Source organism: Marmota flaviventris, chromosome 5 (genome assembly GCF_047511675.1).
Source record: "Marmota flaviventris isolate mMarFla1 chromosome 5, mMarFla1.hap1, whole genome shotgun sequence".
Classification (NCBI taxonomy): Eukaryota; Metazoa; Chordata; class Mammalia; order Rodentia; family Sciuridae; genus Marmota; species Marmota flaviventris.
The window spans coordinates 56,332,139-56,357,617 of NC_092502.1; the positions used below are offsets into that span (position 1 = coordinate 56,332,139).

At 39.1% G+C, this 25,479-nt stretch overlaps 1 protein-coding gene across 1 annotated transcript in view; it reads left to right on the forward strand.

Moving 5' to 3' along the window:
* Gramd2b (GRAM domain containing 2B) overlaps window positions 1–21,836 on the forward strand; it is a 68,412-nt gene extending 46,576 nt beyond the window's left edge. The window contains exons 4-14 of the mRNA XM_027949298.3: window positions 236–302; window positions 1,251–1,354; window positions 5,705–5,800; window positions 7,728–7,799; window positions 7,901–7,981; window positions 10,867–10,978; window positions 11,512–11,634; window positions 12,268–12,355; window positions 13,371–13,475; window positions 16,367–16,460; window positions 20,593–21,836. Of these exons, the coding sequence (XP_027805099.1) occupies window positions 236–302; window positions 1,251–1,354; window positions 5,705–5,800; window positions 7,728–7,799; window positions 7,901–7,981; window positions 10,867–10,978; window positions 11,512–11,634; window positions 12,268–12,355; window positions 13,371–13,475; window positions 16,367–16,460; window positions 20,593–20,634 (984 nt within the window). The 3' untranslated portion in view covers window positions 20,635–21,836. The remainder of the gene's footprint in view (window positions 1–235; window positions 303–1,250; window positions 1,355–5,704; window positions 5,801–7,727; window positions 7,800–7,900; window positions 7,982–10,866; window positions 10,979–11,511; window positions 11,635–12,267; window positions 12,356–13,370; window positions 13,476–16,366; window positions 16,461–20,592) is intronic.
* Window positions 21,837–25,479: the final 3,643 nt, after the last annotated feature.

Below are 25,479 nucleotides of genomic sequence, written 5' to 3' on the forward strand. Positions count from 1 at the left end.
ATCCTTGTCCTGCCTGATACTTCAGCTGACCACCTGCTGCATGTGGTGTCCACCCAGCGAGGCATTAATCCTGTTAGAATAAACCTTTGTTCTCCAAGTGAAGGGCTGGGTTGGAGATTTATAAGATCAGAGAGGGTAAATTCCTAAAGATAGCATTAAGGGAGGGAAAATGTGTTATTTAATCTAAATTGGAGTTAGGATTTGTACAGTGAGGCCTGTGTTTTCCTCTCTGCAGTACAAGGCGAACATGCACTTTCACAAGTTGTTTCTTGATGTCCCAACTGAGGAACCACTGAGGCAAAGTAAGTTTGGACCTGTTTTAACTTCTAAGCCACATATGTGAGAAGCTGCTACTTATTTGGGGAACCGAGTCAGTGTGGGGAATAGGTTTCTGAAGGCAGCAGGTCATGGAGGAGCAATAATGCCAGCCACAGTCACCTTTCCCCTAGTGCCTTGCAAGGTAAGAGAGTAGAATGAGAAGCTGAATCTCTTCATGAGTTATGGACTCATCCAGCATAGTTCCAGAATGATTTCCTGCCTTTTGTATTTATTGCTGAAATACAGCTGATTGAATCATCCTGAGATTTTTTTTTTTTCAAGTATAACAAGCCTGGGGCAAGAGAGGCTACAAGAAAGTTAAAAGGACACACAGGTCAAAAGTATAGACAGATATGCTAATATCTGTGCTATGCAGATTCCCAGAATGCTGGTGATGTGTGTGGCCCATCACATCGGGGCCCCAAGGTTCACTCCTAGCCTCTTTTGGTGTACATGTATGAAGGCAAGATGCTAGATTCCTGCAATGATCTCCAGGCAGAGGGCAAAGTCACATGCTCTCCCTGAAGTGGCTGGCTATTTCTTTAGTGAGTCATTAGTGAGGATCCCTGGGAAGGGAGGACCAGGCGTGCCACAGTTGGCACACGAGTGACACACCTTCTCACGGGTGACACACCTTCCTAAACAGGAGGCTTCTGAAACACCAGTCTCGGTTTCTCGGGTATGATGGTTAACTTACATCCCGTTTTGATTCTTATTCTAGAATCTGTTAAGACTTTGAATTAAAAAATAAAATCCAGTCACCGCAGCTTTTATTCCACTAAAGATGACTGAGAAAGAGGTGATAGAATTTTGGAGTATGAGTATATTATCTCTGCCCATTCTTGAATAGATACACAACTTTTATTTTAAATGAAAATAATATTTTAGTGGGATCCTAAATGGTGCTGTTATACCTGTCTGTATTCTCCCAGGCTTTACCTGCGCTCTACAGAAAGAAATACTATACCAAGGAAAGCTCTTTGTATCAGAAAACTGGATTTGTTTTCATTCCAAGGTCTTTGGAAAAGACACTAAGGTTGGTATGATATTTAGAAAAGAAAGCTAATCCTGCATTTTTATATATTGCACATATAAATTGTTTTTAACTTAACTCTGTTTGTAAATATATCATGATTATGCCTTTACACCAAGTTTCTTTTGCTGTGGTTTCAAAGACTACAGGTTTTCAATGCCCCCAGATGACGTTAACTTCCCTCTTTGCCTAAATACCATTGTTAACTGTAGTCCTGGCCCCTGGGGAATCCCAGCAGACCAGGCCGACTCCCAGCCACCCCAAAAAACAACAATAGCAAAAGCTATTGGGGAATATATTCTCAGTGTGGTTGTACTGGGAAGACAGGTCAGAGCGCTATCTTCAGGGCCTCAACAGTAGCACTGTGGTTCTACCAGGAAAGAGCAGAGGCGAGAGGCAAGGGGGTTGCAGTGGCCATGATCTTGCTCAGGTCCTGGTCGAATTGATCTTTGTCCTGGGCTGGTCTTGTCTTGCAGTCTTGTCTTGTCAGCACCAACAAAATCATGGCTGGGGGCAGAAAGGGCAGTTTCAATATCCATCATAAGATGTTATCTCTCAGACCTGGAATTTAAGATAACTGAGGGGAAGAATAACTCAGAGACAAACAGGTCAGAGAGAGAGAAAATGGAGTCAAGGATTGAGTCCTCCCTTCAGCATGCTCACTCGTTTCCTTATACAAGCACAAGGTCCCTCTCCCCTAGATACCCTTTGCCCAAATGTCACCAGAAACACTCCAAGAGTGTTTCATATGAGAAGGTGATACAATTTCTTTCAAAGGCATTCATTAAAACCAAAACCCTTTGTGTAAGAAATGTTAAACTTTACACCATATTCAGACCAACAAAGAGGAGACCTGCACATGAAGCACATCCTCAGCAGCAAGGGCAGCACTTAGACCTCCTCTGGAGGAGTCTCATACCCACTTCCCCAAGGACTCTCTGATACTGAGCCTTTTCATTCTCATTAAACACAGATTCAGGGAGCAGAGGTGCGTGACACTTGAGCATAAATGAGAATAACCTGAGGAAATTGGCAGTTTGCCCGCGGCACCGCCTTCTAAACCTGCAGTGTAGGAAGAGAAGAGATAATCCCCTCCTGATGACATCCTTGCCTTCGAGCATGGTGTTACATCACAGTTCACTCAGGCCACCAGAGTAAGAAGTCAACAAAAACATCTTCTTGGGTTGCATGACAGTGAGTTTTCAGTCACTCTGATTCATGATGATGAATAAGCAGTCTCTATACCCAGGAAGTAGGCTGATGATAAACTTTTTTATTTGAGTTGATTTGCTTCTTTAAAAATATTTTCCTGAAAGCCTCTGGCACATGTATAGAGACCACTCAACAAATACAATGGAAACTTTCTTTTTTTGGCATTAGGTATAGACAAGCATACTACTCTTCAGGTAAAACATGGGTTTTTTTTGTATTCTTTCTTTATTTTTTTTTAAATATTTACTTTTTAGTTTTAGGTGGACACAATATCTTTTATTTTATTTTTTATGTGGTGCTGCTGAGAATCGAACCCAGTGCCTCACACATGCTAGGCGAGCACACTACCACTTGAGCCACATCCCCAGCCCCTTCCTTCTTTATTTTGTAGAGACACATTTAAATAAGCAAATTTTGGTTTGAGGTATTATCTGAATCAATATAACACAAAGCAATATTAAGCAGTATCTCACCATACGGTCTAGATTTCTGAATTATGAGAACTCGTTCATGGATTTGGGAAGGAGATTATATAGTACCATTCAGTGTGGTAAAGGTAGTTCTCAGAAGTTCAGGGAGAGCCAACATCTCTGAGCAGAGAAGCAAGGGTTAAAGATATTCATGGACCAAGACAGTCCTCAGTTAGAGATGGAAGAATGAAGAAAGGTAGTAAATGCAGTTTCAAGCTAATACTATTCTGCAATGGCTTTAAAAACCCTACTTCTACCTAACAGAGAAATGATAAAAAGAAGGTAAAACCCTGGGTGTTTAAAGATGCAGACTCTTGGGGATTGTTTTTGCATGTGCTCTGTCTAACTTACAGAGGCAGAAGATTGAAAATTAGCAGGGAGTGGGAATAAGAACCATAATAGTGAGTCATATGCTTCTTCCTCTCTGATGAGTATCAAAAGAGATCTGGGCTTCCGAGATGTTACAGAATCTCCTCACTGTCAATAGAAGTCCAGCATGTTCCAGTATGAACTGAAGACACCCAGATAATTTGCTCTCGGAAGGGGAACTTTCTAAGCACCCTGCCGTGGAAAACTGTTAATAAAGTTAGCCTTAATTTGATCAGAACCTTGTCGTCGGCCGGTCTCTATTTCAGACACTAGTAAAATTAGCATGCATCTATCAAGTTCCATTTGGTCTCACTGAAAAGTAATTTCAGCTTCGTTTCACAAATGCTGTGGAGTTGTAATTTTGCACTCATGATTGAAAACTCCTTAAGGGTGTTCAGTGCCTTAGAAAAATCTAAATTTATAGTCCCTTGTCACTGTGTGTTTGCACTGCTGCTCAAAAACCAAATTGGACTCATTTTGATATCATCATTAATCTTCATAGGTCTTCAAATTCAGTTTTCCCAAAGGTATCCCAATTTACAACTGCAGAATTACCTCCTATTTTTAAAATTTTTTGTGGGTAGAGTTCTTTGGCAAAAGAGCTTTGAGAAAATACCTAATTTGGATTAGTTCCTCATTCCTCCTTAGTCTTCTTGTCTGGAACTTGGCAGGGCAATAAGTCAGCGCATCTCATAAACCCAAATGTGAATGCAAAGATTCAAAATTAAAAGTTCGTTTTCCTTCCTCAAGCTGGTAGTACTAACGCAAGGCCTCCTCTTTCCTGTCAACCTTGTTGATCTCTTTTGGAATAAATGAAGCATTTTAACAAAACACATGTTCAGGCAAGCACACAGACCTATGGAGGGAGTGACATCATTTTCTTTTAACCATTCCTGTGTGACTCTATTATTCAGGGATCAAAGTGATATGATCTATTCTTCTTTGTAACCAAATGAGGTTGGGAGGATATAACAAGATATCCAGAGTGCCTAGTGTTCTTTGCACCATCTCGTACATTCTTATAGCACAATGTATTGAAAATAACCCACATTTCAGATCAATTCAGTTCAGATTTTACCTTTGTAACCTTCTCTATGTAGGACCTCAAGCAAGTCATGTACCTCTCTAAACAAATTTCATTATAAGATACCAACTTTATAGTCTTATCGTAATTAAATGACATTCCCATCTGGTAAACAGGTGTTAATAATGACAGCTTCTACAGTTTTGTCATTTTTATTAGAACCAGAGGTGAATTTATATTTCACCAATGTATGTTTATTTTTGTAGTTTTGGGTTCTAATAAATTTATTTTTTGGTTCTAATTTAAAAAATCCTAATTTCATGAGACAAATGAGGAAATGGATGGAAATTTTTATCTGATACTGGCCTTTTTCCATATATTTCCATATTATATTTCACATTTAAGTCATGGAAAATTCTATAGACAAGTCTATCTCCAATGCATGGATCAGGAAACAGGCCCAGAGTAGAAAGTTTGTAAGACTGAGGGAGTCATGCAGAACTGAATAACCTTGACTCTGCAGTGATTTCTCTACTGCACTGGCATTCTTGAATTTTGTCCCCACCCACACATGCCCTACACAGAGGGGAGTGGGGCATGTGGAAGTTAACCCAAAGCGGGTGACCACATCTTGGAACTTCTTGGGCTCTAATAAATGAAAATGAATGTAATTTTTATATTCTATTCCCCATGCCTAAAGAGAAAAGTTTCCCAGTAAGACCTTCAGTAGAATTGTTGGTCCAGATTTGTCCTCTGGCTTTATAAACACCAGTTTGAAGAGTTCAGGTGGCACCATCCATACTATTCTTTTTTTGGTTGGGGGGAGGGGTTACCAGGAATTGAAATCAAAGCACTCAACCACTGAGCCACATCCCCAGTTCTATTGTGTATTTTATTTAGAGACAGGTCTCACTGAGTTGCTTAGTGCCTCACCATTGCTGAGGCTGGCTTTGAACTCAAGATCCTCCTGTCTCAGCCTCCCGAGCCACTGGGATTACAGGTGTGTGCCACCACGCCTGACTCATACCACTTTGTAAGATTCACTTTTATTTTTCTTTTGGTACAGGGGGACTGAACCCAGGAATGCTGTCTCACTAAGTTGCTGAGGGTCTCACTAAATTGCTGAGAAGATTCACTTTTCTTCATGAAGTCTAGGGAGCTTGATGCTGGTGTTGATTTCCTTGTTTATCTTTTCTCCCCATTTTTCCTTTAATATGTAGATTTGAAGTGCTCTCCTGTGAAGTCTAAACCAGTGCTAACTTCCTGAATCTGTTTCAGATCTCTATTCCAGCATTCTCAGTAACCCTAATAAAGAAAACCAAAACTGCTCTTCTGGTGCCAAATGCCCTGATTATAGCAACAGTCACAGACAAGGTGAGTACTCCTGCAGAGCATGAGCACTTTTGCTTTATCCTCCTGCTCTGGGCTCTGTTGCCTTCCAGGCTTCTTGCCAAGGACAGAGACCTGGGACCGTAAATATCATCATCTCCTACAGTGAAGCTGGAGATTTTCTATAAGACTAATTTTAAAAATTATAGCCTAGGGAAATTATGTTATATTTCCCCCCGCAAAATGATTTATTCTAATGTAATTGTTCCCAATTTTGAATTTCCTACTGACTTAACTATACTTGCTTGACCAAGGTCAAAAAAGTTAAATTCTTTCCCAACTTCCCTTTCCTTAACAATTGTTCAGTCAGACAAAACTGAAATATTCAATTCCTTTAATATTACTAGAAAAAATAATGACAGCGGCCTTGCTGATAGGGGAGGCAGGTGACACTGAAGAGTCTCTAGGAGGGGGTTGGCCAGCCTTCTCATAACCAGTTAGGTGCCTCCCCAGAGTCATCCCAAATGCATGAAACCTGTACCTGCTCCACAATTATAGCTTTGGGATCAGTTCCCACCCCTTTTTGCTACCAGGTGCTTGGACAACCTCTCTTCTATCAAGAAATTCTAGAGCTACTGTTGATTCCTGGGCTATCCCAGACACGTGCAACCAGAAATATTCCCATTCGAGGTGGTAATAATTCATGGACTAGGCATCACTCAGTGGTAGAGAGCTTGCCTGAAGCCCTGGGTTCAATCCCAGCACCACAAAGAGAGAGGGTGGAGGAGAGAAAGAGAGAATGGTATTTATTTCAGCTTGACAGGAGAGAGGAAATGGAGAAGTTCGGTTACTTGTTTTTTACTTGAAATTCTTTTTTAATCTCTTACCTACCATATTTATGAAAACACATAGCTATATTCCACTTCTCACCATACTAGATAACTTATGGAAAGATAAAAAGAGGCAATTCTGATGAGCTAGCAAATAAGTTAATATATCTATTTTGAGATTTTAAAAAATACTAACAGCTAACTGGCATTAGTATCCCTCACACATCAAATGCTTTCTTTGTATTTTCTCATTTATTCCACGCTACCAACCTATGAGGCAAGAATGCTTGAGCAGCTTTCCCCAAAATCACCCACTTGGTAAATATCAAAGCCAAAATTTACAACTGAATCTAATGCCAGAACCCACAGTGTTAACTACTTTGGAATATAATAAATACTTACTTGGAAATGACATCAAGTTTTCTTGATGAAAGAGAGGGATCATCACAAAGTCATACAAAGGGGATCTGAAAAGATTCAGTGGCTCAGATAGATGGAGAAAAGTGAGTTTTTATATTTTGTGAATATCCCATTTATGGTATAACTTTCCTTATGTCATTTGTCTCCAGCTTATTTGCCTGGCTCTGATTTTACTCTTTTCCCATAACTCACTTATAAGCAACCACTAGAAAAATCTCCATATTTGTACAGGGAAGAATCTGGAAATGGTGTGAAAAAGAACTGGCCTATTAGAGTTGCTGGGAAGTTTTCAGAGGAAATCTAGGTCAGGGCAGAGAAAGTGGACCCAGGGGAATTGTTAAATACCTTTAAACACAAAAACAAAACTGGAGTGGGAGAGACTTTAAGAGGATCTAGCAGATACCACTGGTCTTTTCTGAATGTCTAGGCCCGTTGCTCTCTGAGCTTTTGAGGGGCACCTATGTCAGAATTTTGGAGCCCTACATTTCTTTATTATTCTTAAATTGAGTCTAGAAGTTTTATTGTTATGGGGGAGGTAATACTTGCTTTATTCCTTATACTTGTTTTATTATTTATTTAAATGAAGTAAAATTTGAATGTTTGGGTAAGGGGGATGGTTTGTGTCATTTGAAAACAAATATATACAGCTGCTTATTTGAACTCTGAACTCATGCTTCTCATAATGGAGTCTCTGTTAATACTTATTCCCTTTTGTTTTTCAGTACATATTTGTCTCCTTACTCTCCAGAGATTCAACTTACAAACTGCTAAAATCTGTGTGTGGGCACTTGGAAGTAAGTGTGACCATCCTGAGTTTCTATAGCTGCCTTTCTTCTCTCTTGCCTCTGGTTGCCTATAATTGATCTGGATTTTCATTTTGTTCCAATAATTTCAGAATGTAAGTGTTGGTAGCAGCCCCATTCAGTCTTCTGGTGAAAATTTTTTCCAAGCAGACCGTCCTTCATCTCTGCCCCTGGTAAGTTGCCTACATAACTATCTTCAGGCAAAAGAAAGGGAGTGTGTTCCATAATTACTGTGTGCATACACCATGGCCAGGGTGTGGGAGGAGCTTAGGACCTCAGAGTTTGAGGCAGAGCTGAAGCAGATTCTTCCAGATCTGTCTCTGGAAGAAGAGGGACACACTGGAAACCATAACTTTTTTCTAGTAATTGAAGAGTTCTGTAAAACAAATGAAACATGATAATAAGCTGTCTTAGTGAGTTTCTGGTCACCACAGAAATACATAAGGACTGGCTTTGTTTGCTTGTTTGTTTTTTTCTTTTTTTTTTTTTTTTTTGGTGGAGGGTGGTAAGTGCTCTACAACTGAGCTATATATACCATTAGCATGGTTTTAAAGGGATTTGCAAATCTATTTGAAGCAGGGCATAAGTCATCCCACAAAAGTATTCTATATTCAAAGCACCATACCAGTGTATACTATAAGAAAACTGGAAAAATCAAAATTAATTCAGGGCTTCTCTCCCATCGGGAGGTGAGAGTAGGCATCCCTTTTTGCTGAGTAGCCTTGTTTTTCTGCCTCAGACATGTGGAGAGAAAGCTAATTCTTGTCTTCATCGGCTTGACAGCATAGAAAAGAAAATGAGGCAAACTCAGAAATGAATGAAAGAAAACTATAATGCCCAAGTAACAGGTAGACATTATTTGGTTCCTTTAGAATTTGTTGACTGTAGGGTAAATCTCTAGTGGGAAATAACTCCCTTTTGTACAAGGTTTGTACCTCTAATGGAATATAATGTTTCCCCAAAGAGTACAGTGTCATACAAGTAATTATTCCCAAATCTGTTATTCTTATATATTTGCATTTAGTGAAGCAGTATGATCCCATAGTTTCAATACCTCCTACAAATCTTCCTGTACAGAATTTTTTTAAGGAGTAGTAGAATTTTTTCTTAAGGAGTAGTAGAATGTTCATATAAAAACTATTACAAGAGTGTTTATAGCAGTATTATTCATGACAGACAAAAAGTAGGGAGAAACCCCTAATGTCCTTCAGCTAACTAATAGTTTTTTTTAAATGTGGTGTATACATACAGTGGAATATTATTCAGCCATAACAAAGAAATGAAGTGTTGATATGTACAACCAAATGGGTGGCAAGTGAAAACAAAATGCTTAATCAAAGAAGTCAGACACACACAAGGTCATGTATTGTATGATTACAGTTACAGATGTTCCTCAACTTATGGTGGGGTTCCATCCCTAGAAACCCATCATAAATTGAAAACATCATAAGTCAAAAATTCATTCACTATGCCTAGCTCACTGAACATCAGGGCTTACCAGTGGAGTACACCACAGAGTATCCATTGTTTTCCCTTATGGTCACTTGGCTGACCCAGAGCTTCTGCTCTCTGCAACTATCCAGCTTCACAAGAGATTATTATAGAGTATATTACTAGGCTAGAGAAAGATCAAAATTCAAAATCTGACATATAGTTTCTACTGAATGTGAATTGCTTTCACACTGTCACAAAGTCAAAAACTTGTGAGTCAGGGACCCTCTGCCTCTGAAATGTGTCAAACAGGCAGACCCATAGGCACAGAAATTAAGTCAGATGTTAACAGGGAGTGGGAGGAGAGAGAAATTGGTAGTGACTGCTGGTGGGTATGGGCTTTCTTTGGGGAGGACTATTCTGGAATGATGGTTGCACAACCTTGTGAATATTCTAAGAACCACTGAATTGCATATTTTAAATTATGTTGTGAATTTTATCTCAATTTTTTAAGGATCTATCTTTTACAAAAAGTAATGGGAAGCATTGCAAAACACAATTAGATGTGATTTGAAATCCAGCAAGCCTGGCTTCAGATCCGGGCTCCACCCATCATGTGATGTCATCAGGCAAGCTCCGGCACTGCTCAGTCTTCTCATCCACTAAAATGCCCACATCACCATGTGGTTAGGAGCAGTAAATGCAATCATGTATGCAAGGAGCTTTGCATACAGCCTGATAACACTCTAGGCATTCAATAGATCATGATGAACTTGAAGAGATTTATTTTTTCAGTTTTCGTTCCCCTATAAATTCTTGTGTAAAATACAAATGAATGTTGAGATGACCAAAAGAGGCAAGTTCAAGGCAAAAGGTTGGTGATTTGCTTGCAAGAGGAGTCTCTTCTTCATCTGGCAGCTAACTAAAATGTTAAAAGCTCAGCCTAATTATACCTCTGCTGGGACATTTTAATGATCCCACTTATCTCTGTAGTTCCAAGTACTTTGGAGGAGTCCAAGGAATGCAAACTGAAACATCTCTGCCTTTTCCCTTACTCCTCTATCATCTCCCTATAATTTAAATTTTACATTACTGACCTTATTTTGATCAGTTGAGGGAAGGAAAAAAGCTGAAACTTTCATTTTATGGTTTACTTTCTAAAGTCATTTTTCCTTCTGTTTTTAACATCTTTTAAAAAAAACTATAATTTAGTAATACCTCTCTGCATATTCAAACTTGGATTTAGAGCTTTCTATCCACTCTTTTCTCCTCTGTATGTCTATAGCACTCAGTTTTTTCTCATTACAAAGTGCTAATGAGAATTCTTCAGTTTTACACTGGAAGCTTTCCAAATCATTAGCATTCCAGCTTTTTTTTTTTTTTTCCTTAGACATTTGCCTCAAACAAGTTGGTCACTGTTGTGGACAGAATGCTAACTGCCCAGAAGAATCTCAGTTTCAGTAACCAGATACTCTGATCTCTTAGGAAAATCCCAGTAGTGTGGGGTAATCCTTCCTTCTTTTCCGTATTTTATGGGTCAGGCCTAATGGAGATGGCCACAAGTCACAAAAGCCTGCCTGTTTAATGCGGAAAAATTGGCCTCTCTTCCTTTCATTGTCTCCCTCAGGATTTCAATGATGAATTCTCAGATGTGGATGGAGTGGTTCGACAGAGAAGTCAAGACATGGAAGGATACAGCAGTTCTGGTTCTCAAACCCCGGAGTCTGAGAACTCTCGAGGTCTGGCAGATCTTTGTTTCTTAACTAAAATTGATTCCCCACTAAACTCTCTCATTCTCCCCATAGAAAGAGACAAAAAAAAAAAAAAGCCCACCTTGTCGTCCTAGTTAACAGTTGCAAAGGGAATCTGAAAGGGAGCAACTTGAAAGTTTAAGGGAAAGGAATTACCTAAGTGGTCAAAGTCCATTTCCCTTTATGCATTTAACAAATGTCTCTTAAATGGACATAATATTAGCATGGTGGAGGAAAATCAGCATGTAGTATTATCTTCTTATTTCAGTGATAGCATTAATTGCTATAGACAAATTTCCCTTGCAAATTGGCGGGATGACAACAGGCTGTCCTTATATTGTTTTATTACTTGTTTGCTTGAGCATTGGATTTCCATCACCAGCCACTTCACCCAACTTATGAGAAGATCCATTTATGTACTCGGCCATTATACAGATTAAGAGCGCTTTGCTTTGTAGTTGATCCTGTGTTTTTAAATACATTGGGGAGAAAACTGATCCAGTTCCACTTTGACTTGGTAGATTTCCATGTGACAGAATCCCAGACAGTTCTGAACGTCTCCAAGGGAGAAGCAAAACCAACTCGGGCAGATGCCCATGTCAACAGAACTCCTGAAGGAAAAGTCAAAAGTCTCCCTGTACATGGTAAAAAGTAGAGTTGGGGGGAGAGGGGTTGTTTGTTTATTTTGTTTAAAGGGGAGGAGATTTCTGTTTGTAACCTTTAAAATATCTCATTGTCTTACTTGATCCCTACATAGTCCCTCCCTTCTCATTGTAGGTTTTTGCATTTTAATTCTCTCTTGTTCATGAAGCAACCAGTACCCAGTTATGCATTGTACTCTGGGTGGGGGGGACAAAGCTGAATTAGTCTTCATGGAGCCCACTTCATTCTTTTGAATACTTTGAGATTATGATCCAAATATTGGTGGTAAATGCAAATCATTGAATTGGTTCTTGTTTACTAATCTTCTAATAACTGGTCACCAGTTATGCTGGCATGAGAGCAAGGATGGTGTTCTGTTGTTCTCCATTGATCCCAACTCAATACTTGACCCAAAGAAGGCTCTCAGTGAACATGTGTTGGATGAAATATTTTAGAAACAATTGAAACTACTGGTTAAAGTGACAACTAAAAGGCTTCAGTTAATATTTTTCTCTGATGTCTTTTCCCTGGGATTGAGCACCTGTCTCCAGGATCTTTTCCCCACTGGGACATTGCCTAATGAAGGAAGTATGCCACGGTGTCAAATTGTTGCTTTTCTGGTTTCCACCCAACAGGTCTGTCAGAAAACATTGGAATTTTGCATAAAGTGAAGTCCCAGAAATGTCCGGCTCTCCACCATATTCTTATATTTTATGCAATTGTGTAAGTAAATGTATTTACTCTGAGTGATTTAAACAAATGATTCAATTCTCTCAAGGAAAAACCTCTTCACATTGCCAAGAGCCATTGTGAATCTTTGTTGTATTTGTCTCTAATGGGACCCAAACATTTTGTCTGACAATTTCTGTCCCCTACATTGACGTTGTTTGGTTTCTTAAGCATAGGTTACATTTTCATAATGATTGTACCAAATTCAGCAGAGAACTAAGTTCTGAATAGACACCATTCCTTGGAACATTGTTCTATAAATTACAAAGTATCTTTTTCTTGTTGTTTTTCCGTCTGTTCCCTGTCCTCTGAAGAAAGGACAAGACATCTTCAAAATGTGAAGAAAAGACAATACATCTTCAAAATGACTTTTCCCTCTCCTAAAAACGCAGGCATTGACTTTTTAAACAGCTTCCAGTCTGTAACCAGTCCTTCTGAAAATAGCATGGTCCAATTCTAAGCTGTTCCTCACAATAAAGAGAACATGCCCAGTCTGGTTTCCAGATAAAGCAAGGGATTTGTGAGTCACTGGGGAGCAGACTAGGCACTCTCTGCCCAGACTCCTCCAGTAGAGGGAGGAGGAACACTGGCTTGATGGTCCTGGGTCTGACCTTGAACAGTCTTATTAGAATGTCCATCATTTGCAATTTGAGGGACTAGGGCTTTAGTCTTTTTAAGTCTCCTTCTGGCCATGAAGTTTCATGACAAGCATCAACCTATTTTTTAAATGTTTTTATTAGTTGTTGATGGACTTTTATTTATTTTATATATGGTGCTGAGAATCAAACGCAGTGCCTCACACATGATAGGCAGGCACTCTACCACTGAGCCACAACCCCAGCCCCAAGCATCGACCTGTTTTTTAAAATGATCTTTTGAACACCTCTTTAGCCAAGTTGTTTTAGAAAATGCTTTGCTCCAGCATTCAAATTGGCTCTGAGTTTATTGTTTTTTGAATATTAGATCCTGGCCATTAACCTGCTGGAAATTGCTCTTTATCTCTTTCCAGTGCCTGTGCCCTAATCATCTCGACCTTCTACATGAGATACAGAATTAACACTCTGGAGGAGCGACTGGGGTCACTAACGTCCTTCGTGGATACCCACAGTACCGAGTAAGACGCTTCCTCTAGCTGACCTCCACTGGCTGTTCAGATTAGCATAATAATTGACCCAAGCTTGGCATCCTCCTTAGCAAACATTCACTGAGAATGCATTCTGTATGATACTTTTAAGGATATAAAAAGTCAAGAGGTAGGAGGTTCCTAGGGATGAATGACCTAACCCTGCACTGTTCTCGAGTTACTATACTGTTGCCAGTAATATGGCAAGAAACGCACCTAAGTTCACATTGTCTTGCTCTATGATTCCAAGAGTCGGTTGTGACCTTGGCCTGTTTATTAACCTATACAAGTTTATCTTCATAAAATGGCAGTGAGTCAGGACATTGTAAAAGAAAAACAATGCAAGTAACTCAGCACATTTCATCATGTCTAAATCTTTAACCAATTTGTTTACAAAACTCCCAACAACTATAGAATCATACGACTAGTAATTAGTTGACTATGTCTGTGAAGATTTTTCATTCATTCCTTTTTGACATGTCTGACCAAATAAATCTGTTCAGACATAGTATTCTTTCCTCAAGTAAAATAGAATCATTCTTTCAGATTAGAAAGCATACTTTTAGCTCGAGTTTTAAAAGTAGAGGTTGTCCTTGGGGCTGGGGATGTGGCTCAAGCGGTAGCGCGCTCGCCTGGCATGCGTGCGGCCCGGGTTCGATCCTCAGCACCACATACAAAGATGTTGTGTCCACCGAAAACTAAAAAAATAAATAAATAAATTTAAAAAAAAAAAAAAGTAGAGGTAGTCCTTAACAAATTACCTGCCATATGCAAGAATCTCTATTAGAATGGATATATACAGATACAAATACAAACAGATTATCTTCATTATATTTTTACCATAATCTGATGAGAGGGTTGTTATTTCCATTTTACAGATGAGAAAACTGAGGCTCAGAAATAATTAGCTTAGGGGACTGGAGCTGTGGCTCAATGGTAGAGCACTTGCCTAGCATGTGTGAGGCACTGGGTTCAATTCTCAGCACCCCATATAAATAAATAAATAAAAAGAAATAATTAACCTAATGTCTCACTGTTTATAGTAAAACCAGGATTCAAATGCAGATCTACAAAATTACAAAGATAGGCTTCTCAGTCTATCAGTGGCTCTTAAACCTTAAGATGCCTCAAAATCATCTTCAGGGCTTGTTCAAACAGATTGAAGGATCCATCCAAGAGTTTTTCATGCAATAGGCCTGGGATGGCACTTCCCAATTGATGCTGATGGTGCTGGTCTATAATCAACACTTTGAGAATTGCTGTGTATACCATTCTAGGGCCTTCTTTACTCTTTAAGTTACCTAAAGACCTTCTGTGGCTTACTATATGCTGGTCTACAGGTTATTTTTGAGCCACAGTTTACATTTGAACCAATATATTATAGAAGCCTAATAAATAGTTCGGAATAGATTCATAATCTGCCCTTACTCTCTCACCTGTTCAAATGTTAACAGAATTAGAGGCGTAGTGACTCCAGATTATTATAGGCTATTAGTTCACTATCACATAAGAAGAAGTTGGTTCAATTAGAAAAATAGATCTCATGTCCTATTATCATTTAATAAACTTGGTGATAATCAGTGGGGAATTCCACTAACAAATTGAATATTCATTCATTCTACTTTCAAAATAATCAATCCAGGAGGAAATAAGAACCTGAAAAATACCCTTCAAAGGAAAAAAATCACAAAGATCGCTTGTGACATGTGGTCAGGGAACAGCATGGTGGGAAGGTGTGTTGACACAGCCCTATTCCAGGACCCAAGCTGCCCCAGGTCCTTTGTCCAGAGGGATCCATCTGTGCTGCCGGGCAGCTGAATCCACATGTGAATTTTCCTCTTCCATTGCTGAAGAGCCATCCTTGTGAATCCATGCATATTGCCAGCTTTGTTAGCATGTTAGCATCCTGTGATGCTGGCTCTGCTCGTCCCCATATCCCTAGCCCAGGGATGAGAACACCTGCTACTCAGAGTCTCATGTTGGTAAGTCACTTTTCCAGGCCTTAGATCCCTCACCTAAAAAAATCAAGGATTGAGATCATGTTTCCATGGGTCAAGGATGAAGAATATTGACATCTTTCTTAAGATTTAAATAATTGTCCATAACTTACCAAGTCCCTCTATCTTAAAAACAGCACCTATGTAAAATAAATTGGACCAGTCACCACCATCCAAAAACTGAACAGTGCCAATTAAATCACAACTAAGAAATGTAGAGTGGATACAGATTATGGTTCTTAACTTGATTGTGAAAATCTCATAAACAGCTTTAGATCATCTCTCTAAGAAAAATGTATTTACTGTACTTCTCCAAATTTCCTATGGTGTTAACAACTAAAGGACCCCAGAGTAAGAGCCATGCCCAAAATAGTCAAATGGTAAATATTGGACACCTGTTATGATGGTATGACAAGTCTCAAGGAAGGAACCAAAAAATCTCAGACTTGAATGGAAATTTGATTAATGAGATAGACATTTCTAAACTTTCTCCCATTTGAAAAAAAAATCTGTGTATTACTGAGTTAGCAATAAGCCTTACAAATGTATGCTGTGGTAGGGAAAGAAAGGATGTTAGGAGTTAATAAAAGGAGTCTAAGAAACCATGTACTTGAAAATAATGGTCTGATTTTTGTTAGGAAGCCAAGGCACAACTCATTCCCTTGAACAAAAATAGCTTAAAAGATTTTCAGCTGAGCTTGTGAGAATTAATTTCCTAAATACCTAGTCTGGAGGTGGGGATTACTGCAGGGCCTTTCTGATATTAACAAGTGAAATGCTCTCTCTCTCCTATTATAGCCTAGTTTGCCACTCAAATTGAAAATGGATTCATTCCACTTCTCTCTTTGCCCTCCCTGCTAATAATTTTTCTCTTTGTTTTTACAGACAGATAGCACCATCCAGCCTGGGATCACAAGTACAATTAAATGTGGAGGTCCTCTGCCAAGAACTTTCAGCTAACATAGTGAAGTTAGAAAAGGTGACCCATTTTCTTCATGGTAGTTTCCATCAATTGCCATGGACCAGGGTTTACACACTCACACAACTCAGTCTGCAGAAAACCTAAATGACCAAACCTGGCAGGGGAGTGGGGGGCAGGGGTTTACAAAGTAAATATGGAAAAATACTTTTTATTTCCATAATGGAAATATATTTTTTTTTTACTTTTTTTTTTGTTATAGATGGACACAAACCTTTATTTTATTTATTTATTTTTATATGGTGCTGAGGATCGAACCCAGTGCCTCGTACATGCAAGACATTCACTCTACCACTGAGCCACAACCCCAGCCCCCAAGAAACAGATTTTAATCTCATTTTCCTTTAAATACATGGTTTCCCTTGGTCTTTCTTTTGTTTTCTCCTTGATTAGACATATTTCTCTGTGCCATAGGACTCAATGGAAAGTGACCACTGACACTAGGCATGGTAGGGAGTCAACTGAGACAATTGACCAGTCCCACCACCACCCAGGCTGATTCTTGCCATACATAAAATATTGCAGTAGGTCACTGTCTGTTAGAGAAGGTACAAGTTTTATTACCTTGCTCAAGGTGATACACTAGAAAGTTGACTGGGGACCTACATTTTGAAACTGATCTGATTGCGAAGTTGTGCTTAGAAACTTTCTCTCCTAGGGGCTGGGATTGGGGCTCAGTGGTATAGCATGTGTTCAGCATGTAAGAAGCCCTGGATTCAATCTCTTGGACAAGACAAACAGAGGCATATATCAGTTAATTGATATATTAGTCAAGCAAGCAGCCCTAGGCTTTATTGCTTCTCAGAATCCAGACCTTGACTTTGTAGATGAGGCCACTGATGTACCTCTACCTCTAATAATATCTTCCCAGGGCAAATCTGTCATTAGCTTGTGGCATTCTTGGAAGCCGATGGGAGAGTGAACAAGGAGAAACAACATGCTAGAAAAATCCCAGAATTAAACCTAATAAACAGGTCTTTCAGCATTTGTGTCCCTTCCTCTTTCTTTCTTTCTTTCTTTCTTCTTTCTTTCTTTCTTTCTTTCTTTCTTTCTTTCTTTCTTTCTTTCTTTTTCTTTCTAATCTTAATCCTTAAGGAAAGGTGTAGAGTGAAAACTCAAGTGTTTGCTTAGAACTGCGATTATGAATTCTGAGTATTTGGTGGCTTTACATAATAGTGCAGTTCTGGGAAGAAATATGAAATATAAATAAGCAAAGTTATCTTTGCTGTCCTACATTAAATGTTACCTAGCATTTAAGAAACAAGGGTTGAAAGCAAAGGAGTTTCCAAACCACTGTTTCAACCAGATAATTCATATTGAGTCATTGTATCTCTGGCCAAACTAAGAAACATTTTCTTTTAAATCCAAAATCAACTAGACCAGATGTGGGTTAGATACTAATTTTTTTTTTCCTTTCTAAAACATCAGGTTCTGAGAATTGAAGATGATTTTTTTTATTCTGTTGTTTGGGTTTTGTTTATAAAGAAATGCTTACTAATGTTGCCTTTCATGCTGACCTAGAGAACAGAGTGGTATTAGTTTTCACTCTGACATTCAAATGGTATTCTCTGAATAGGAAGCACACAGAATCCTGCTGCTTTCTCCTTCTCACTCTCCTGCCAGGCCTGGCCAGGATGCCACATTCTGTAGAAATGGGACAGAATACAGGAAGACTTGTTCTTAGCAGGTCTACAGCTGGCTGGGTCTCTGGTAGGGCTTCAGACCCAGTTCAGCTAGCCAGCTAGGGAGACCTCTCCAGTAGTACCAGTGGAGACCACCTTTGTCCCAAAGCAGAATTAGTAAAAAGGAGATTTGGGTCAAATTGACATTCTGAAAAGCTATAAGTTACGTGTATTACTCAAGGGAATCTGAGTATGAAAAAGAGTTATCAGGCCACCCCCCTGGTTTTGGATGGGTCTGCCCCCTTCCTCAGAGGCAATTACAATTACACAGCACAACCTGGGGTGAAATAACAGCTCCATGCTATGGAAAAGTGTGAAAGGTGGCTGCTCCTTTTACACAGTACCAGTGATTTCTTTTCACACCTTCAAGGATGGGTCATGTCTAAGCTTCATGGTCTTTCCCTGGTTAATACCTCCCAGTTTCTGCTCATGGGATCACTGTTCTTTTCAGTCTTCCTCATTAGAAGTCTAAGAATAATGTCTACCTCCTTCCGCTTTTCGCCTGCCCCTGATTGACTAATGTGTTGGCAAATCCTATGAACTTTACCCTCAAATGTCTCCTCAAAGTCTCTTTCCACTGGCCCTATCCTGACCCATTCAGGCCCCTGCTTACCAGTCTGATACTATGAATCTCATTATGAATTTTCTTTGTATTTTCCTAATTACTGCTGAGGTTGACCCTCTCATCTATTTATCAGACATTTGGGTTTTCTTCTACAAATTGTTTGCCTCTTTTGTTTTATTTTTGTGGATTTGGTTTTTTGTTTTAGAGTTTTTGTTTGTTTGTTTTTTGCCCTTAGTAAGTGTGTCTTCACTATTTTGGGTATCTATCTTTTGTTTCTTTTTTTTTTTTTATCTTCCTACTCCTGTTTTTCCACTTATCCTTGGTACTGAGGGAGGCAGGGAAGTTAAGAAGCAGGAATATGAGAGAAGGCAATTTTTTTTTATGAGCAAAGAAATACATAGTTATTTTCTTGATACTAGAAGTGCCATTAATGGTGGTAGAATGGTATGGTAGAAAGAGTGTAAATTTTGTTTTTATCACTACTCTGCCACTTACTGCTTGTGTAACTGGTCATGTTCCTTAACCCCTCTGGTCCTCAATTTCATGTACAGAACTGCCTGTGTGTGGTATTGGGTGGTTAAGGTGAGCAACACATCCAGTTCCTACCACGTACACATTAGAGACCTTTTCTCTTTTTTTGCCCAAGTATGCCTGAAGGACATCACAGACCTTTTCAAAAGATATCTTAGTCTATTAGTCTATTTTCTTTTGCTGTAACAGAAGATCACAGACTGGGCAACTTATAAAGAATAAAGGCTTATTCAGCTTATGGTTCAGGAGGTAGGGAGGTCCAAGGTTGTGGGGCCACATCTAGTGAAAGCCTTCTTGCTGATAGGGAGTCTGTGGAGTCCTGAGGTGGCACAAGGGTTCACATGGTGAGACAACAAGCTTACTAACTTGGGTATCTCTTCCTCCTCCTATAAAGCCCTGCCTCAAAATACGAAACATATGACTGGGGATTAAGTTTCAACATGAGTGTGAGAGGGGACAAATACCCAGATTATAGGAGAATACGTTCTCCTTTTTTTTTTTTCTTTGATGCATGGAGTTCCTTACTCCCAACACCATATTGGTTGTTGAGAATTCCTTGCTCTGAATTCTTTAAAATTATTTTATTCAACAGACATTTAATGTCCATTTTTAGTGGATTATAGTCTTAAGGTCCAAGCATAAGACATGGTCGATCCCTTGGTCAGTTCCTATCCCCGTGAAATTTACAGTTTTCTTGGGAGTGTTGTGCATAAATTATATCTAATGGGAATGTTAATGATTATGATGTGGCATTAGCCTAATTAAACCATCAAAGGATCCAGGCATGGTGGCACACTCCTGTAATCTCAGTGGCTTGGGAGGTAGAGACAGTAGGATCGTGAGTTCAAAGCCAGCCTCAGCAACAGTGAAGCACTAAGCAACTCAGTGTGACCCTGTCTGTAAATAAAATGCAAAATAGAGCTGGTGATGTGGCTCAGTTGTTGAGTGTTCCTGAGTTCAATTCCTGGTACAAAAAAAAAAAAAACATCAAATGGGTTCTGGAAAGGCCAATTTCCCATGGTCTCTAAATGAATTTGGGTGGCACTGGGTGTTGTCAGTTCTTTGTTCTTTTTCTTCTACCTCATTTCTCTCAGTCTCTACTGACATTTTCCTTTTTGTGCCACTCTTTTTTTTTCCTTTAGTTTTTTTTTTTTTTTCCATTTTTAGATTTGATTGTCAAACAGAATTCTAGTCCTTGAAAAATCATTTGCTTGCCTTATTTCACTTTAACCTATGTGTACCTTTTTATTCAAGGTAGAAAATATTGAATCTCAAGTATTACACAGGCCATGGCAAATACACCCTTAAGATACTCCATTCTGTTTACTAACAGAAGTTTCTTTTTTATTTCAAGATACAAAACAACTTACAAAAGCTGCTTGAGAATAGTGACTGACCCACCAGATTGCTGGGGCCAACACAATACCTCACGTTTCCGCCAAGAAGGTGCTCCCCAGGCGTGCTTGTTAAGCGCCCCCTGCTGGCCAGAGGTGCGAGCCGATGAGAATCCAGACCTGTTTGCACTGGGAGGTCTCCAGCTCAGGATAGGGGAGGGGATTTGTTCTGCTTCTTGTGCAATAAAAGTTGACCTTGTCTCTGAAGAAGTTTTTGCTGCTGCTGCTGCTTCTACTGCTGCCGCCGCTGCCTGAAGAAAACAGACCCATCTCTGGAGGTCTCAGGAAAGGCCTGGTGGACACTCCCTGGGGCAATTGGGGTTCTGCGATTGCCGTGATTGTGTCAGTAAACACTCCACCCCACACCTGTTAAGTCCTTCCCACCCTCCTTTTGCTCTTATACCCCTCCTACCCAACCTTCAAACCTAGGGATACATCAAACACCAATGGACTCAATACAGTCCTTTAAAGAATGACCCAAGTCTCCAAAAAGGCAATAAATGTCTCTAAATATTAGACAGGCTTGCTTCAAATAACACCAGTTTCCCCCGCCCACTCCCTTCCCCCTTCTGCTGTTGTGTTTTGCTTGAAATCACCTATGTATCTTAACTTCTTCATTCAGTTTTGGCAAGAATGTCAAGCAAAGTGGATTAAACTATCCCATTTATGTTTTGCTTTGTTCCTGTAACCAATACTTAATTGGAGTGATTCTCACCCACCACAGATGGTGAATCATGAGGCACGAGACAGAAATAGTAAATTAAACTTATTCTGAAACCAAAACTAACTTTAAACCAAAAGTGTTTAACAATTATTTAATACAGAATAAAAAATGAATTTTTCATATTGTATGTCAACTACGTTAGCTTTGAAACAGTAAGGCTGTGATGAATGCAGAAACCCATTTCAACATGACAATTGTCTTTCTCTGTTGACTAAAATAAAGAAATAACTGGTTGCTAACTTTATTTACCATATGGGTTGGCTGGTTTTTACTAATAATTATTTAGGGTACAAGATCTATAAGTATAAAATATATTCTGTTTCTATCAGCAATGCATTTTATAATCATTTCTATGAAATGTATTTTGTTTAATCAGATAAGCTAAGTGAATTGGTGGCATCATTTGTATTTGTCGGCCTACTGGACAACAACTGAGCCTGGTGCACCACTGGCTTTTAATAAAATACTCATTGGTTAAAACACCCTGCTCACCCTGTGTTTTGTCAGTTTGTAAACAAGGGTAACTAAGATGTGCTGTGCTTTTTAACACTTTCTCTACCTCTACGCTACTACTTTCAACTCAATTCATACTTCTTTTCTTCCAAATACTTATTCAGAACCCACCAGGGAATCAAGAGTGGGTCAGCCACCTCTGGAGAACAATTTTACAAATGGGTACAGAGCCTTAAAATGTTCACATTTTACTGTTAATGATCTGCCATCTAGGAATTTACCCTAAAGCAATAATTAGAGATGTAGTCAATGTTTTACATATAAGAATGTTCTTCGAAGCCTTCTGACAGCAGAATATTAAATCTAAACATTCAACAGCAGAACAGTTAAATGATTTTGTTATTTAGAATTGTCCTGTCAAAGAAAGGCATTGAAAATAAAACAGAAAATCACATTACAAGCCAGGCACAGTGGCACACACCTGTAATCCCAGGATGAGACAAGACAATGGTGAGTTCAAAGCCAGCCTCAGCAAAAAGCGAGGCCCTAAGCAACTCAGTGAGACCCTGTCTCTAAATAAAATACAAAATAGGGCTGGGGATGTGTCTCAGTGGCCAAGTGCCCCTGAGTTCAATCCCCAGTACCCCCAAAAAAAGAAAGAAAGAAAATCACATTACAAGAATAAAACTATGGTATGATCCCAATCTTACAAACCCTACATATGTATGTACACATGAAAACACCTTGTCTTTTTCTAAATTCTACATATTTCCGACAATGAGCAGTCGTCACATTTTTTAAATTAGATAAGATGCTTTAAAAGATTGGATGGTTCTCAGCAAAGAAACAGGTCTCACAATTGTCACCACCACAGCATGGCTGCTGGTTCTGCACCTGGAACTTAACTTTCCAACAAGCACTGCAGTTGAGCTGTCCGAAGGGAAAGGATGCTCCATCATTTCTTAGTTGGTATTCTTTTTGCATTGGAAATGCCACTTGCTATTGCTACTGGTTCTGTTTTTCATTACTAGCTTACAAGTCAAAAATCTGGTTCAGGTGGATCTAATAGTGGAATCTAGGTCATACACCTGTGCATTAACTATACAGCATGGGAAAGCAAGCATTGGGCTGGTTCAGCCTCTACCACCTGGGTTCAAATGTAGGAGATTATCTTAACACGGGGTTAAGGGGCTTCAAATGCCAAGTAGCCAAATAATGACAAAAGTCCACCAAATACCTTGCCCTTAAACACTTGTATACTTTCTAGATGTATGTTTCTACCTTTCTAGAAACAGAAAACAACTTATAAAGAGATTATCAATTGTAATGCTATTTCTATGCATTCTGGCATCTTAATCTATGATTACGCATATACTATCTTAGTTACTATCAATTGCCAATCTTCCATATTCTGGAAGTACTATTATTATTATGGTTCACCTCTCAAGCTTCATGGGTTTTTGTTGTTGTTGTTGTTTTGTTTTTTATGTAGTGAGGATTGAACCCAGGGCCTTGTCCATGTAAGGCAAGCACTCTACCAACCGAGCTATATCCTCAGCCCTCAAGCTTTGTGAAAATTTAAGGTACCTTCCTACATGTACTCTACAATGCTCTAAAACATCATCTAGGTATTCATTTATGCAATTCTTTGAAATCAGCCCAGATTCATTTTTAAGAATGTATTTTCCTTGCCTTCAACAACTCATCCTACTTTATAAATTCATAGAATCAGACTGAAATTTTTCTGACTTTAATATGAATTGTCTGCTGTTTTGGTTTATGTATGTTAGGATGGTGAAATTCAGAAAATGCTTTATTTGTTCATCAGTGGTCCTGGTGATCTAAAGGACACAGACATTAGCACAATCCATTTGATTTTTCCCTCTTCAGCATTTTTAAGACAAATATTGTACACATCATCAAAGAACCAATAAAAAGATTGGGGGGGGGAGCACACCTGCAATCCCAGGAACTCAGGAGTCTGAGGATCACATATTTGAGGTCAGTCTGGACAACTTAGTGAGACCCTGTATCAAAAGGGAAAAAAAGGGAGGGGGTTGGAGTTATAACTCAGTGGTAAAGTACCACAGGTTCAATCCCAAGTACCACACACACAAAAAAAGGTGTATACATCAGTAATAATTATGCTGTCAGCTGGGGTCATAATGTGAAAAAACAAATCTTTTTATGTGCTTCTTTTAAACCTGTCCCTGCTGCTGATGATGATGATGATTTTACCAGATTCTTGCCTTTAAAAAAAAAATTTAAAAACTGTTGTTCATTATAGCATCTTTGACCCCTGAATTTCTAGTATATCTTTATTGTGTCCCAATAAAGCTCTTTATAATATGGGGGGTAGAAGGGTGGGATGAGGACCTGACTGTTTACCTCTTAGTTTCTCTTATCTCTGTATTTCTTTTTTTTTTTTTTAATAATTTTTTAGTTGTCAATGGACCTTAATTTTATTTATTATATGCAGTGCTGAGAATTGAACCCAGTGACTCATACATGCCAGGCAAACACTCTGCCACTGAGTCACAACCCCGGGCCTTATCTCTGTATTTCTAATCACCCTTTTCTGTCTTCCTCTTTCTGTCTGTACACAAATATGCACCCACAGAGCATGCGCTCTCTGCAGAACTCCTGCGAAATTCTATTGACAATCTGTAAAATCTTGGTGACAAGAAGAGGTGGGGTGTTTAGGCAATAATAATAATCACTGCCAATAATAATCACTGATTATGGTAACAAAATGTGGGAAAGAAAAATGACCCCTTGCTTCCCACAAAGTCACTCTTTCAATGGGTCTTGATGAACCATGTAATTCATTCGTCTTTAGGTTTTTAAGAATCCCGCCAGAAAGTCTCACTTTGACTGTTCTTTCTGAAAATGACCTTGAGTATAAAAACCCTTCTGAACATGGAAGTGGGAGATCATGTCATATAAAGAAGCATGTTCCCTTTGTCCTGCCATCACTGAACCTGTTTTTAAGTATTTTATAGACAGAAACATGCCTCCTTCTCTCCAGAAAGCTAAAGTAAGCATTGAGAATGTTGCTTAGACAGTTCCTGATTGTCCCTAGGCTACGTGTGCATAAACAATTTAGCCATATATTTTTCCTTGTTTTCACCTCCCTCATTCTTGGGCCCCACCCATGCAGTGATCCTATTACTCCTTTGCTCCTTCTTTCAAGGATTATTTCTTCCAGTCTGCACATATGTGGGTCACTGTAGGATGTAAACATATTGTCCTCCAAACTCAGCTGGGCTTGCTCACCCCAGCAAGAAGTCTCTGTAGTAAGAGTGCAGTGTACACAATGTTTATAGCAGTTGAATTCACAATAGCTAAACTGTGGAACCAGCCTAGATGCCCTTCAATAGATGAATGAATAAAGAAACTGTAGTATGTGTGTGTGTGTGTGTGTGTGTGTGTGTGTATATATATATATATATATATACAAACTGGAATATTACCCAGCATTAATTTGCAGATAAATGGATAGAGTTGGAAAATATCATGCTAAGCGAAGTAAGCCAATCCCAAAAACTAAAGGCCAAATGTTTTTTTTTTATTAGTGGATGCTGATCTATGATGAAGGGCAGGGGGTGGGAGGGATGGAGGAATTTTGAATTGGGCAGAGGGGAGTATGTGGAAGGGTTATAAGAGCAGG